At 42.4% G+C, this 13,569-nt stretch overlaps 1 protein-coding gene across 1 annotated transcript; it reads left to right on the top strand.

Annotated features, from left to right (window-relative positions):
• Positions 1 to 850: 850 nt before the first annotated feature.
• Positions 851 to 11,877, top strand: LOC104079964 (VWFA and cache domain-containing protein 1-like; the record flags this gene model as incomplete). The annotated part of the gene is made up of 10 exons (XM_009582182.1): positions 851 to 950; positions 1,074 to 1,190; positions 2,572 to 2,732; positions 3,444 to 3,530; positions 3,822 to 3,938; positions 4,903 to 5,054; positions 5,443 to 5,604; positions 6,522 to 6,599; positions 7,563 to 7,664; positions 10,199 to 11,877. Coding segments are annotated over 10 exons (1,315 nt in total), but the record flags the coding sequence as incomplete, so codon positions are not given.
• Positions 11,878 to 13,569: the final 1,692 nt, after the last annotated feature.

Here is a 13,569-nt window from a genome sequence, read left to right as displayed (position 1 = left end):
CCGGCCCCAGGCAGGAGGCCGGGGCAGCTGCGCAGCTGCGGGGCCCAGCCAGAGCCCCGCTGCGCCGGGGGACGCGGCTGCTACCCCGCTGAGCTCTTCGGGAGCATTGAGTGGCCGCATTAACCTCCTCCCGTCTCCCTTCTGCGGCCACCGATTCTCTTGATCTTGGCTGTGCCGTCCCTGGTGCCGCTTGCTCCTCCGCCTCCCCCAGCGCGGCTGTCTGCGGCTATGGAAACGGGAGATGCCGAAAACATTACGGATTGAAACTTTGCAGCACACTGGTTTCTAGATAGGGGCACGGATCCGAAATCATTTCCCTGAGATCACACGGGAAACTAATGGGAAGAGCTGAAAGGGGAAAGGAGAGGTTGGGAAGGCTGAGAATGAAACAGGAGTGATTTATCTCCCCGTTAAAATTGAATTCTAAAGCGGGAGGTCATTAAGGGAGAGTGTGAAATCTCTGTTTAATTAGTAACATAGCAGATTAATAAACTGTTAAAGCTTTCCAGGTTCATTATGCTTCATTTATTTCTGGATCTTCCCCAATCAGACAAGACAATGCACTGATCAGTTTTCCTTTCTGTTTCTAATCAGTTCCATTTTCAAGTCCTTGATGGTCCAGGCTTGCTGTAACAGTAACAGATCTAAAAGCTTCAGGGAAATACCCGATATATCCTTTGAAGACATTTTGCAGTGAATTTGTTTAATGGCCCGGTTATTTTAATAAATGGAAGCCTTTAAAAATTCTTCCTTTAGCTGTAAATTCAAGATCATGTTTTATTTCACCGTATTCCTCTAAAGCCCGAGGAGGTCTAACGGGAGGCTCTCTGCTTTGTTTGTTGTGGGGCAGGTGCTTCATCATGGAGGACAGAGGGTACCTTGTGGCACACCCAACCCTCATCGATCCCAAAGGACACGCGCCAGTGGAGCAACAGCACATTACACACAAGGTCTGGCTCCTTTTTTTTTTGGTTTATTCCTACCTTTTCTAATTTCTGAGGTGGTAAGGACTGTAGAGAAGTTGCTGTTTGTGTCTGATTTCAAAGGCGTAAAATCCTCCGTTTTTCACTTAGGAGCCTTTGGTAGCAAATGACATTCTGAACCACCCAAACTTCGTCAAGAAAAACCTCTGCAACAGCTTCAGTGACAGAACAGTTCAGCGGTTTTATAAATTTAATACCAGCTTAGTGGTAAGTGTGTTTTTCTGTTTTATTTTGCTTTTGAATGTACTTTGGTTGGGTTGGATTTCTTTTGGTGGAAATGCAAATCCCTGCCAGGATCAGCAGACGAGGCTCGAAGCCAGCCTTCCGTGTGGATTGGCCTCCGTTCACCCTCTCCAAACACAAATTCAGCGATGTGGATTGCACAAACTGTGCTCGCATGAGAAGTCAGTTGACATACAAGGGATTATGGATGTGATTGCTGGCCAGTTGTGGTTGATGTCTGCAAAGTCTCATCCAGCATCATGAAAATAAGTTCTCGGTCGTTGGGTGAGGAGTTTCCAGAGTAGTGGGGATTTTTTTGCTTTGGATTCTCTCCTGACCTCTGGCTTCCAACTCTGACCAGTGTCACGTCCTCCTGTGACAGGGTTAGTAAAGGTCTCTAATAACTTATCTTTTAGCTAGGTGACTGAATAAATGCATTTACTGATGCAACTTGCATGAGCGTTTGGAGAGCATCATTTGTCAAACTGCAGTCTTTGGAGATGTGAATGCTCTGCGGTCCCCACGGGTCGTCTGTGAGCTTCCTCTTGTGCTGAGAGGTCTAAGCCAGGGGCTATCGTCTCTCGCTGCGCCGTCAATGCCACTTGCGGAGCCACAGTTCCACCCTTGCAAGATCACTGCAGAATTATTCAGAAGATGTTAAGCTCCGTGGGAGAAGCTGCTCTTTAAATAATACTTCTCAATTATTACTGGGAGGAGAAGGTGGGAAATGAGTGTCAAAAATATTTGAAAGTTATGTCAGAATACGTTGATTTATGTCAGGTAGGCTTAAATATTTTCCCCACACTTGAAATGCAAAATAGAAAGTGTGTTACTGTCAAGGAAATTGTATAGGACAGAGCAAAAACTCAAGCTTGTGGCATGCAAATAGGAATCGGGAATGAGTCTGCCTACCAAATAGATCACAGCTATAAGTGCTGTGGTGTATTTTTTTATAGTAGATTTGCCAGGAAGTTTTCAAAAAGTCGTGATGGTGCCTCCCCATCAGAGCGGAGCCTCTTTGCGGAGGTCACCGATGGCTGGCACAGCGGGGATGGGTGGGTGAGCGATGCGAAGGAGTGAAACGTAACCTGCTGTCGGCGGGATATCGGACTCAACGCTGCTGCCACATCTCGTAATATTTACAAGCTAAGCGTATTTTTTTCTATCTTCAGCAAAGTCTTTCCACCCAGCAGTAGCTTGGAAGCAAAACGCAACAGGTTGATGAACGATTTCATAAGCCTCTTATTTGTGAAGGCGGCACTCCCATGCATTTGTGTTCCCTCAGCCCTGTAGGCTTCCTTGGAAGGGGGAAAGTCTTCAGCTCCCTAAAACAACTGCTACACCGTTGACACTGTTTTTTCCCTAGGGTGATCTGACAAACCTTGTGCACGGCAGTCACTGCTCCAAATACAGGCTGACGAGAATCCCGGGCACCAACGCCTTCGTGGGAATCGTCAACGAGACCTGCGATTCACTTGCTTTCTGTGCCTGCAGTATGGTAGACAGACTCTGCCTCAACTGCCACAGGTGGGCAGGAGATTGGAAATGAACGGGCTGGTCCAGGCATTTGCTTCTTCCCTCTTTCTTGATTCAAGGTTTATAAAAACACATTTATTTTATAAGCTAGATGAAAACACGCAGCACAAAACTGAAGTGAAAACAAAATAGTTACTTCACCTGTGCTATTTGTAAGAGGCACGGTGACTTAGCGTACCTCGAATCCTTTGCCATATTGTCAGCGTATTAAAACACAGGGTAGTTTGTTCTTGACGTGTTTGGGTAGATAATGTTAAAAGACCACGACTGATTCAGTTTCTCAGGGGCAGTTATCTGTGGTCAGGCCCTTTGTTCTGGCATACTAATACCCACGATTCTATGTGGATGGACGTATTTTTTTCATTGAGGGGATCCTGGTGCTTGCAGGAGATTTTGTCTACGCCAGCATCATTACGTGTTTGTTGCACTGGCAAGAAGGATCCTTGCATCTAGATCTGAGACTTGTCCAGGGGTTGTCTGCTTTTTAAATTTCAGGGGGTGGGTAATAGGTCAGAGAGGCTCGGTTATTACATCGTCCTCAGTCCCAGTGCAGAATAGAGCAACCCCCGAGTTCCTGGGGGAAGGAGAAAGGTTACTGAACAGCCTTCTCCATGGTGAACTGCTGTTACGGAGCTGTGCTGCGGGGTTAAAATCATGGTCCGATGTCTGATGCATTTTTCTGTGTGTTTACTGCCTCTGAAGAATGGAACAGAACGAATGTGAGTGCCCTTGCGAGTGCCCTTTGGAGGTAAATGAATGTACCGGCAACCTCACGAACGCCGAAAGCAGGTGAGAACAAACCTCCTCTAACGGAACAGCATGTGACAGAAGTTAATTAACAAAATTGTTTGTTTATGCTAACTTACAGGTGGTACAGGATAGAATAGACAATATTTTTAGTTTAATTAAGCAGATGATATTTGTTGCGAATGAGTGGTTTAGAGGCTGCTTAAAGAATCACCATCAAAGAAAGGGGGTGTGTGAATGCACCACCACAATATGTAATAGGTAAAAATGATGTTTTTCATTGATTGTACTCTGCTTGTATAATACAAGGCTTCATTTTTTGCCCCAATATAGGAATCCGAGTTGTGAAGTTCATCAGGAGCCAATGACTTTCACAGCAATTGATCCGAGCCTGCAGGATGCTCTCCCGCAGTGCATTAACACTCAGTGCAATCAGAGAACAGAGAGCGGGTAAAGTGGCATTCCCCATCCCTCAAAATATACTGTGTTTTTGAAATAATTAAGTGAAAATAGCTCTTCCTTACACGTTTTAAAGAAAAAAAAGAGCAGGGGAAAAAAAAGCATGATGCCAGAATGAGATATTATAGCACACACCAACGATGACATGATGCTGCAGTGCAGAAACAGAAGACCTCGGTATTCCTGTTTGAGCCACGTAACACCATTAATAGCAAACAAATTACTTCCCTGTCACATTTTGTGACTCTGAGAACCAAGGGTTGTGCAAGTGGAAGATTTGCTGTTGAAAGGATGACGAATTCTTCCTTTTAGCAAAATGGATAGCGCTGCTATGTTTGTCTGCCTTCTGGAGGAATGTGTGAACTAAAGTGTTCACAGAAAGTAGACAGTACTTTCGCAGTGGTGACTTTGGAGCACATTAGAGATGGTAGCTGCCTGTCAGCTTCTAGTTTCCTGCTTCTCTGTTCTACTCCTGGCATTACGTAGAGAAGCTTGAGGGCTTATTTTTTGCTAGTTATGAGCGGTCTCCAGGGAACTGAGACTGCTAGAACATATCGTGCTCTGACCAGACTTTCCAAATCCCTTCTTCCGTCTTCCAAAGGACTGCAGAAAAAGGGTGGAACTGTAGTCAGACTTCACCGTGCTGAGAAATGCCTTATTGGAGGAGTTAGAAGTAGGAAGTTCTCCCTTTGCTTAGGCTGAGTGATGGAGGAAAAAAGCAAAGCAAACAGCCTTGGAAGATGCATGCTGAAGCTGCAGCTTCCCTGTGTAACTTTCCTTGTGGTACTTGAGCATTTTAATGAGAAGTTTTTTGTGGCCAAATGTTACCTATGTGAGGGTTTACGGATGAATTTGGCCTCCCTCTGTCTCGCAATTCGAAATAGACTGAGCTATGCCAAACGAGAGGTGTTGAACTTGAAAGCAAATATGGTCTTCTTTTGGTTTTAATTTTCAGGGATTGCTTTGGTGTGTTGGACTGCGAGTGGTGTATGGTAGACAGTGATGGGAAGACCCATCTGGATAAGTCCTACTGTGCCCCTCAGAAGGAATGCTTTGGTGGCATTGTGGGAGCGAAGAGCCCTTACGTGGATGACTTGGGAGCAATAGGTAACTGCTTTTCTGAACAGATGCTGCATTTAGCTGTTTGTATTCAATAACATGCACTTTCCGTGTCAGAGCATGCTTCACATAACATGTTTATCTCTTACGCTAGTGGTAAATTAGCATAAATAGTGCATCAAGCAGTAAAGAAGTAGGATCAGGCCTGTTGTGGGTATTACATTTTTGAAAATATTGATGTGTAGCTATATATTCCTGTCTTTAAGATGTCCCCTCTCTGAATTTCTTCTCCTATTTAAAGTGTGCTGTCCTGCGTGTGTGCAGTTAAGCACCTAGAAAGCCTTCAAGATCTCCTCTAATCTTCAGAGATGTTGATTTAAACCTTTCTGCAGAGCAGTTACGGTTTTTTTCCTTTGTTTTGTCCCTTTTGATTTAGGAGATGAAGTGATCACTCTGAACATGATCAAAAGTGCACCAGTCGGCCCAGTGGCTGGAGGCATTATGGGCTGCATTATGGTACTTGTCCTAGCAGTATACGCATATCGTCACCAGATACATCGGAGGAGCCACCAGCACATGTCACCTTTGGCTGCGCAGGGTGAGCTGATAACTCTTGAGAGAGAAATAGTAGGGTGGGAATTAAAACAAAACAAAACAAAAACAAACAAACAAAACCAAAAAACAACCAAACCAAAACAAAAAACCCCCCACAAAACCAAACAAAAAAAATCCAAAACCTCTTTCCTTGGTTTTGTTTCAGTGCTTCACCCCGTTTTATTTCCCTTTTGCCAACCCTTATAAATCAGGTCTCATTCAGGGTGCTTGTGTATTGCTGCCCTCTCCTGGGTGCAGCCAGACCTGCTGCCGACCGAGGAGAGGCTGCCCAAAAACCTTGACATGCAGTTCTTGTCAGGAAGCTGAAGTTATGCTTTTGCTAGAGCTAAAACGATAAGCCCAGCTTCACAGCTTTCTGGACCTTGTCATAGCACACCGCATATGTTTATTTCTGCACAAGAGTGGTGCTTTTAGGAGTATTACAGTTTTCACACCCTTTCTGCTTGGGCTGTTTGGGACGTGCCTTTTTTTACTTGTGTTCCCTGCTTCTGGCCCATGTGATGTTCATGGAATATCTATACGTGGATAGATAAAACCACTGAAGTCTGAGACACAAAACTGTGTTTGGGAGAAAGGATACTGGTAGAAAGATACAGAGGTGAGAAGTGTGATCAGGGCTAATTACCTCTGTATGTGATTATATCCTGGCTCTATTTTGAATCAGTTCACTTTCTTCAAAACTTTAAAGCCTGTTCCTTTCAGGGGGAGGTGGGGTGTTTCGTTTCCCTAGTATCCCTAGCCCCATCTATCCTGGAAAAAGAGCACACCAAGCTCATACTGCATCTCTTCGCACAGTAACGCAAAGTGCTTCCACTGTATTACCAGGGTGACAGCCGTTAGTAAGATGATCCAAAATTTTTCTCTTAACAGTTGCATTTTTCTGTTTGTAATGGTGTGTAGAAATGTCAGTGCGTATGTCGAACCTGGAAAATGATAGGGACGAGAGGGACGATGACAGCCATGAAGACAGAGGAATCAGTAAGTACCAAATCACTTTGCTGTAAAAAAAAAAAAGGTTAGATTAAATGAGCCATTTGTTTTCTTAATACGCTAGAATTAAAAATATGTGAGGAAGCCCTGTGCCGATTAGCAGTAGAAAATGACAGAACAATTTAACTTAAACTGTAACTTCCACTGCACCTTTAGTCTCATGCTGAAAAACTACATTTTTTACTGTTGAAAGACTAATCTCGATTATGTGTTGAGGAGGTTTGCCCCTTACGCCCCCCGATCATGACCACTTTCAGAAATAGCTCTAATCAGCTTAAAAATTGCAATTGTGACAGTACAGGCTATGGAAAACTCCTACCTTTGCTCAGCCTTGGAAAGGAAGGACCAAGTCTGGCATGTACATTCAACAAATGTGGCAGTAAAACTTATCTTCATTGATTTGGGATGCTTGTACTTCTTTACTGTTCAGGCACTTTGCCTACAATACTGGTGTACTGTAAGATGAGTCAGTGCACCTAAACTCTCTGGGAGAGCTCCAGAGTCAGACCAGATTCCCGTCTCTGGGCCCTCACTGAAACAGAACTAAAACAATACCCAAGGTTTGAAACTGCGTCAACACTCAGAGATTGAAAAATAAGCGGATCTGAGTTTCATGGTTTGCATCTACTGCTTCTCCAAGTCCTTTTTAGTTTCATTTTGAGTCGGCTTTCAGTGCTGCCAGAGGTTCTTTAGCATTGGCACAGCAATTCTCTAACTTCTATTAATCCAAGCAGATGAGGTGAATGAGTTCGGCTGGATCTTGATCTATTCCACATTTAAATACCATCTCTTTACTCCTACTTCTCTGTCGTTTGACAGGCGTCTTAAAAGAAATAGTATTTGAGCGGAATGAGTTTGCGGAAAGCCTATTCCCCTGTGCCTGATGTGTCCCACTGATACAATTCAGTAAAAGTACTTTCTTTGAAAGTTCTGTTTCTTTCTCTCTCCCAGTTAGTAACACTCGATTTATAGCGGCGGTAATAGAGCGGCACGCCCACAGCCCAGAACGCAGACGTCGGTACTGGGGGCGATCAGGAACGGAGAGCGACCACGGTAAGACCTTGAATCACTGCCCTGGCCCCAAGTTAATGATTGTGGTTACTCGGTTTCTTTCAGATGTCTGGCACGTTGCAGATAAGGCGGCCAAAACCAAACCAAACCAAACACCTTTGCTCCTTATTGCTTCACAGTTACACAGTTTTGATACCCTTCAGCAGATGATACTGTCCAGCGAGGGAGCTGGGTTTGTCCGAGCGGTGGTGTAGCAGCAGCTAAATGCCCTGCTCCCCCTGTCTGATTTTGGGTTCTGCCAGCTTCACTGGGTGACCGGAATTCAGACCGACAGAAATGGTACTACGTTTACCATACTCTTTTTCCACCGCCAACCCTAACAATCTAGATGTTCAGTTGAGATAATGGACTTCTCGTACTTAACAAGAGAAAGGAAACCTCTTACAATGAGGTCAGCATCTCTACTGCTCTTCTCTTTGCCATGACATGCACATCTTTCATAAAATTCTAGCAACATGTGCTGGACACCTGCATTTGCTGGGGTAAAGTAAGCATGGATTTAGAGACCAATGAGTCAGGTGCCTCCTTAGCCTTTCTGTTGCACATTCAGTCCATACCATCACCGCAGAGGACATCTTACGTCACCTTTAAGCAAATAATGATCAACATAAACTGTGTGCATGTATAGCAACAAAGGGTATTCAGCCATGTGTGTTTGCCACTCACACATACTTCAACCCTGTTCAGGTTCAGGGAATTTTGATGTCTCTCATGCCCTGAGACTAAGTCATTTTAAATCTTGAAAGCTGTTAGAAAGGTGTCATGCTGTTGACTCATGAGAAGGCTTAATATAAATTAAGAGGAGGGTTAGGCAAGGCAGTCTGCCACAGATGTCAGCTCTAGCTGCGTGTCGTAGTGGCTGGGTATGTTACAGCAGACCTGTTCAATTATTAAGACAGTGGCTGCACTAATGGAATTGCTGAGGGCCAGGAAATCTGAAGGCCAAAGCCTTGGAACGTGGATGAACAGATGTCTGAGAGACAATCTTGCTCTAGGAGGAATTACCCTGGATTTGGGGCCGGATTACCTGTGCTGAGGCAGATTTCATAGACTAATGCTCCTTTTCCTCCATTTCTTGTAGTCCTAGCAGATCTTCCCATCTTTCTAGTCACCATGTCAGGGTTAGCAGGGTAACTGTCTACCTATTTCTGAAATGTGCGCTTCTATTTTTAGTTTCTGTAATTCCATCTTCTTCAAAGGGCTGCCCAGTCGTCTTCCCCAATTCCTCTCTGCCAGCTAGAAACCATGACTCAGACCATGGGAAATGAGAACCAGCTTTGGGTACTTAGCCTGATATTTTTAACCCACTTCTTTTAGGTGTCTCAAGCTGAAAACCTGACCGAGAAGCACTAGCGGTTTTTCAGCACTTAGCCAAAGTTTTCTGAGAAGGATTATTTTTCCAATTAAAGCAAGATCTTTTTCCTTTTAAATTATGTTTGTGTTTTAGCATTTAGAAATACTAGAGGTGGTATTGTTTGTACTGCAAACTGGTTTTGAGTGGTAACAGCTGGTTTCAGTGGTAAATCCAAATCTCATAGTAACTACTAGCACCTGCTTCAAAAAGGGACAGAAGATCTCCGAGGGACCTGTTACGAGACAGCTTCCTCACTGAGAAAGCACGATCTTGTCTTGCAAGGGATAGCTGTTAGCTAGCGTTCTAGTGACGTAATTTCCTTAGGATAGGAATGTCTCATTAGTGAATGCAATGTCTCATTACCCCTATAGACAGCCGATCTGGATTTTTAACTTCTCAGACTCCAGTAGCAGATACCTCAGCCAAAGGAGAGTCTGGAGTTAATTGCACTATGTGCGCGTGCTTAGCTGGAAGTGTCAGTACTGTTTGGCTTAACGGACCTGCTGTGTGAAACACTTCCCATGTGGATTCAATAGATTTCTTTAACTGTATGGAAAGCTCGCCAGCATTAAAAACATACGCTTGGCTATTTTTGCAAATAGACCCTCACAGGTGAAAAGTGCTCTCTTCCTTTTAAAAATACTGTGATTATACAACAAGATGCTGTGAAGAAGTTTTGCTCCTTCCAGGTACAATAGCTGGCGATCCTTCCTAGGAAAGATGTAGTTTGGTAGGAATAGAGGTGACGGTAGTGGATCCCACCTATTTCTTGTCTGTTTGTAAAAATCCAAGTAATATCTTAAAAGATACTATCCCCCCCAAAATTGTTATGTTTTGTTTTTAAAATCAGTGCTAGCAATTCTACCGTAACAAACTGTTGAATGCATGATTGTTTTTTACTGTTTGGGGTGGTACAGAGCACAGGTCCCCAAAGGTTATAAACAAAGACAGTGACAGGGAAAGGGATCCATTAGGAACTTACAGGAGAGGATGGTTTTGTTTGGCTTTTTTCTTTTTCTACTAATTAAAGAAAATTAATTGTTTTATTCTCTATAAAGCACTGAATGTGTCTGATTCCATGAAGGGTGCAGCAGTCAGCACTGTGGAATATTGACCTTTTAGTCTTGCTTTTAATTCTTAGTCCTGCTGATTTATTTTCTAGGCTACAGCACTATGAGTCCTCAGGAAGACAGTGAAAACCCTCCATGCAATAATGACCCATTGTCGGCTGGTGTTGATGTTGGAAACCACGATGAAGACTTAGACCTGGACACACCACCTCAGACAGCTGCCCTGTTGAGTCACAAGTTTCACCACTACCGGTTGCACCACCCAACTCTTCACCACAGCCACCATTTACAGGCTGCAGTCACGGTACACACTGTGGATGCAGAATGCTAATGAACAACGACAAAAGAAACATAACTTGTGAACAATGATCCATGCAGCAACGGGCAGCTTTGTTTCTGTGGTTTTCACCAGGAACGATCTAACTAACTTCCTGAGTAAACTGTTAGGCATAAAAGCTTTACATTTTTATAAATGTAAGGTTGGCTCTGAAATGGAAGGGAAATGTGCTTGATGAATGGACCTGCCATAACATTGAATAAAATGGAGCAGGAGGCACGTTAGACCTCCAGAAACAGGGACGCAAGTTTATACAGCAGCTGAAGCTTTGGAAGCCCTGTTACGCTGAGCCAAGAGGAGAGAGGGAGCTTAAGAGAGCTAGAGATGATTTGGTTTCCTTAACTGGAAGAGCAGAAATCTGTGCAGCTGAAGACTAAAAAAGTGCCAGATAGAGGCGGGGGGGGAAGGCTGTTGGTTTCTCTGCAGTTTGTTTCGTGCGTAGAAAGCTCACTGCTCCGACAATTGCTGTATGGAACCTGGGACAGTGCATCTCAAGATTTTTAAGTAAAGGATTATTTTTCTACTATTTATTGAACTTGAAACTTTGGGGGGAGGGAGGGGAGAAAACATGTTAGCAATTCTCAACAACTACCACATATATTCTGTGATGGTGAAGTGGTTCTTCTGAGGAAGACGTCTGTTTCTTATTAGCTGATATTCATCCACTGCCCCACTCTGCAAAAGGGAAAATGAAGAAGTCGTGTCTGACGTGTTTACATTATGAATGCTTTCTTTTCCACAATTGTTTTCTGTAAATATTACAACCTGATTTACATTACAGTATTTTCTTCCTATTTGCAGAGAAGTCCTGTACTCCATTACTAAAATTCTGAGAATTCTGCCCATAAACCTCTCCATCTTTACCTCTTCGATCATCCTTAAAGGTTTCCTGTGTGGCAGTAATAAAGAATTTATTTAGCATTAGTTACCAGATAATTCCAAATAAAATCTGTGCCATTCTTCTGTTTCCTTAGGACGCTGTCAAGATCAGAAGTAGGGATAAACCAGTGTTTTGTAAAACTTGGGTTACTGTGGAAGGTATCTTTCTGAAATCATAATTTTAAGCTGCTGCTGTTTGTCTGGAATTTAACATTGCTTTGGTAATTCAAACAAAGATTAATCAATCTGTCTACACACAGAGCATCATAATTATAAATTAGTTTTAAATCACAGTGTTGTATTTTAGATTCACATTTTGTGATTACAATGATATAAAAACATTCTTGCACTGTGCATATGATAAACATCCATTTATATGTAGGGGTTTTTTTAAATCACTTGTTTTAATTAATATGGTACTTAATACTGTATTATGTAAAAAATTGGTTCTTAAACAGTACGGTAAAATAACTATATGTGTGATATCAGGATACCCCTTTATACTATGTATAAAATTAAAATCTCTAGTGAAATAAACTGTATATAAAGTATAGATCTGTGGATAACTGGCTAGATTGAAATTATTCTGTCTCAATTTCCATTAATTTTCTGTCTGAATGAGTGCTATTACAGGAGTGAAACATTTGGTCGGGTTGCTCTTGTTTTTATAAACAAACTTGAAAGATTAAACTTTACATATAAATGACAGTATTGACATATGTTTTAAAGCTTTGGCTTTTTTAGCCTGTTGGTCATTATTTGGGAAATGAACATTTCTGAAAGCGGTCAGCCGCTGCATGGACTCACCAAAGCCAATCACTTGGGTTTTTTCTTATATGCTACCGAAAACTTGGTTGCACTGGATTTGCCATTCTGCTGTGTTTGTGTAGGATTGGGTTGTGGTTTTCTGCTGACCAGACAGCTGTACAAATCTATTAAGCACGGCTTTATGTTCTCAGAGGGCTGAATCTGATGCCCTGAAACAGTTTGTGTGTCAATCTGTAGACCCAACTTGCTAGAATTTCTAATTTTGAATCCAAAATAATGCTGGATGTTGGGTAATGGACAAACTGGCTGGTCGTCGGGTTTGCCTTTAGAAGAAAATGCATTATCTTAATATTACTGCCAGACCAAAGAACAACATACCCAGCCAAGAAGCTGAATGTTTAAGCATGAGGGGAAAATAGCTTTCAGTGTAGAAACTGTTCAATTATATGTCAGTTTTAATAACAGTTTGTGCAAAAAGTCAAACAAGATGCTTTGTTGATTTCCTAGTCCTCTAGAACTCATAAAGGTGTTCTCAATTCAGAGGTAAATCAGATTTGAAGTTTTAGCTAGGACTTTGTCTGTTCAAATCTGTGCATGTAACGTAGAAGCTGGATTTCGGTGAAAAGCTGTCACCACACAACAAAAGTGTCTCTGGAAGTCACTGACTTGTAAAGCGGAATTTAAATTGTATTTTGCCCATCTACATACACAGGAAGGAATCTCGCTATGCAGCAGAAGTTCTTGAACTGGAGTATTTGCTCCCCAGTTGTAGTTTTTTATGTCAAGCAACATTAGAATACTTTCCTTGCATATAAAATAATATAAATAGAAATAAAGAAAAGCACACCTTTGGCTTGATCTGCACTTGCCTGCCTGCTCTGATGGCTGGTTTATTTATGATGTTAATTTAAAGCAGATAAGGCTATGGAGCACGTTTATAGTGAGAAGCAAGTCATGAAGTCCAGCTCTAATTAAACTGCAGTATTAGCCCACACTGGCATATTCTGTACTACTTTTTTATAGTGGGAGAAATAATTCCTGTTCAAAATGTATCAGAAAGTAATATGAAGCACATAAATTGTGAAATGCAATAACATTAATTATTTTCTTGACTACAATACTGTTTTAGTGAAGAGATTTTTTTTGTTGCTCTTGACATTCCATGCCAGGCAGAAACTGCTTGCAGTGTTCTCTGTTGCAGCCCTGCCAGAAATATACGTAAGTGTTACACTTCTCTTTGAACAGCTATCAAAAAGTCACAGCAATCAAACCCCCTTGCTTTTACCTTTTAAAAGCTTTTACCTTTAAAAGCCTTTGTAGAGCTGCACCTCACTGCTGCTTCATCGCTTTTGGTCTAGGACATACAAACTGTTCTTGATCCGTGAGGTCTGGACAACCTTGCTTGTACTTGAAGTCATGAGAAGAGCCAAAGTTCTTGCTATTAAGGAGTAATTATGAGAAAAACACAGATCTAGAGGT

The sequence above is a fragment of the Fulmarus glacialis genome, unplaced genomic scaffold (assembly GCF_000690835.1).
Source record: "Fulmarus glacialis isolate BGI_N327 unplaced genomic scaffold, ASM69083v1 scaffold41077, whole genome shotgun sequence".
Lineage (NCBI taxonomy): Eukaryota > Metazoa > Chordata > Aves > Procellariiformes > Procellariidae > Fulmarus > Fulmarus glacialis.
Note: the sequence above shows the minus strand (reverse complement) of the source record. Positions and strands in the feature narration are given on the sequence as shown.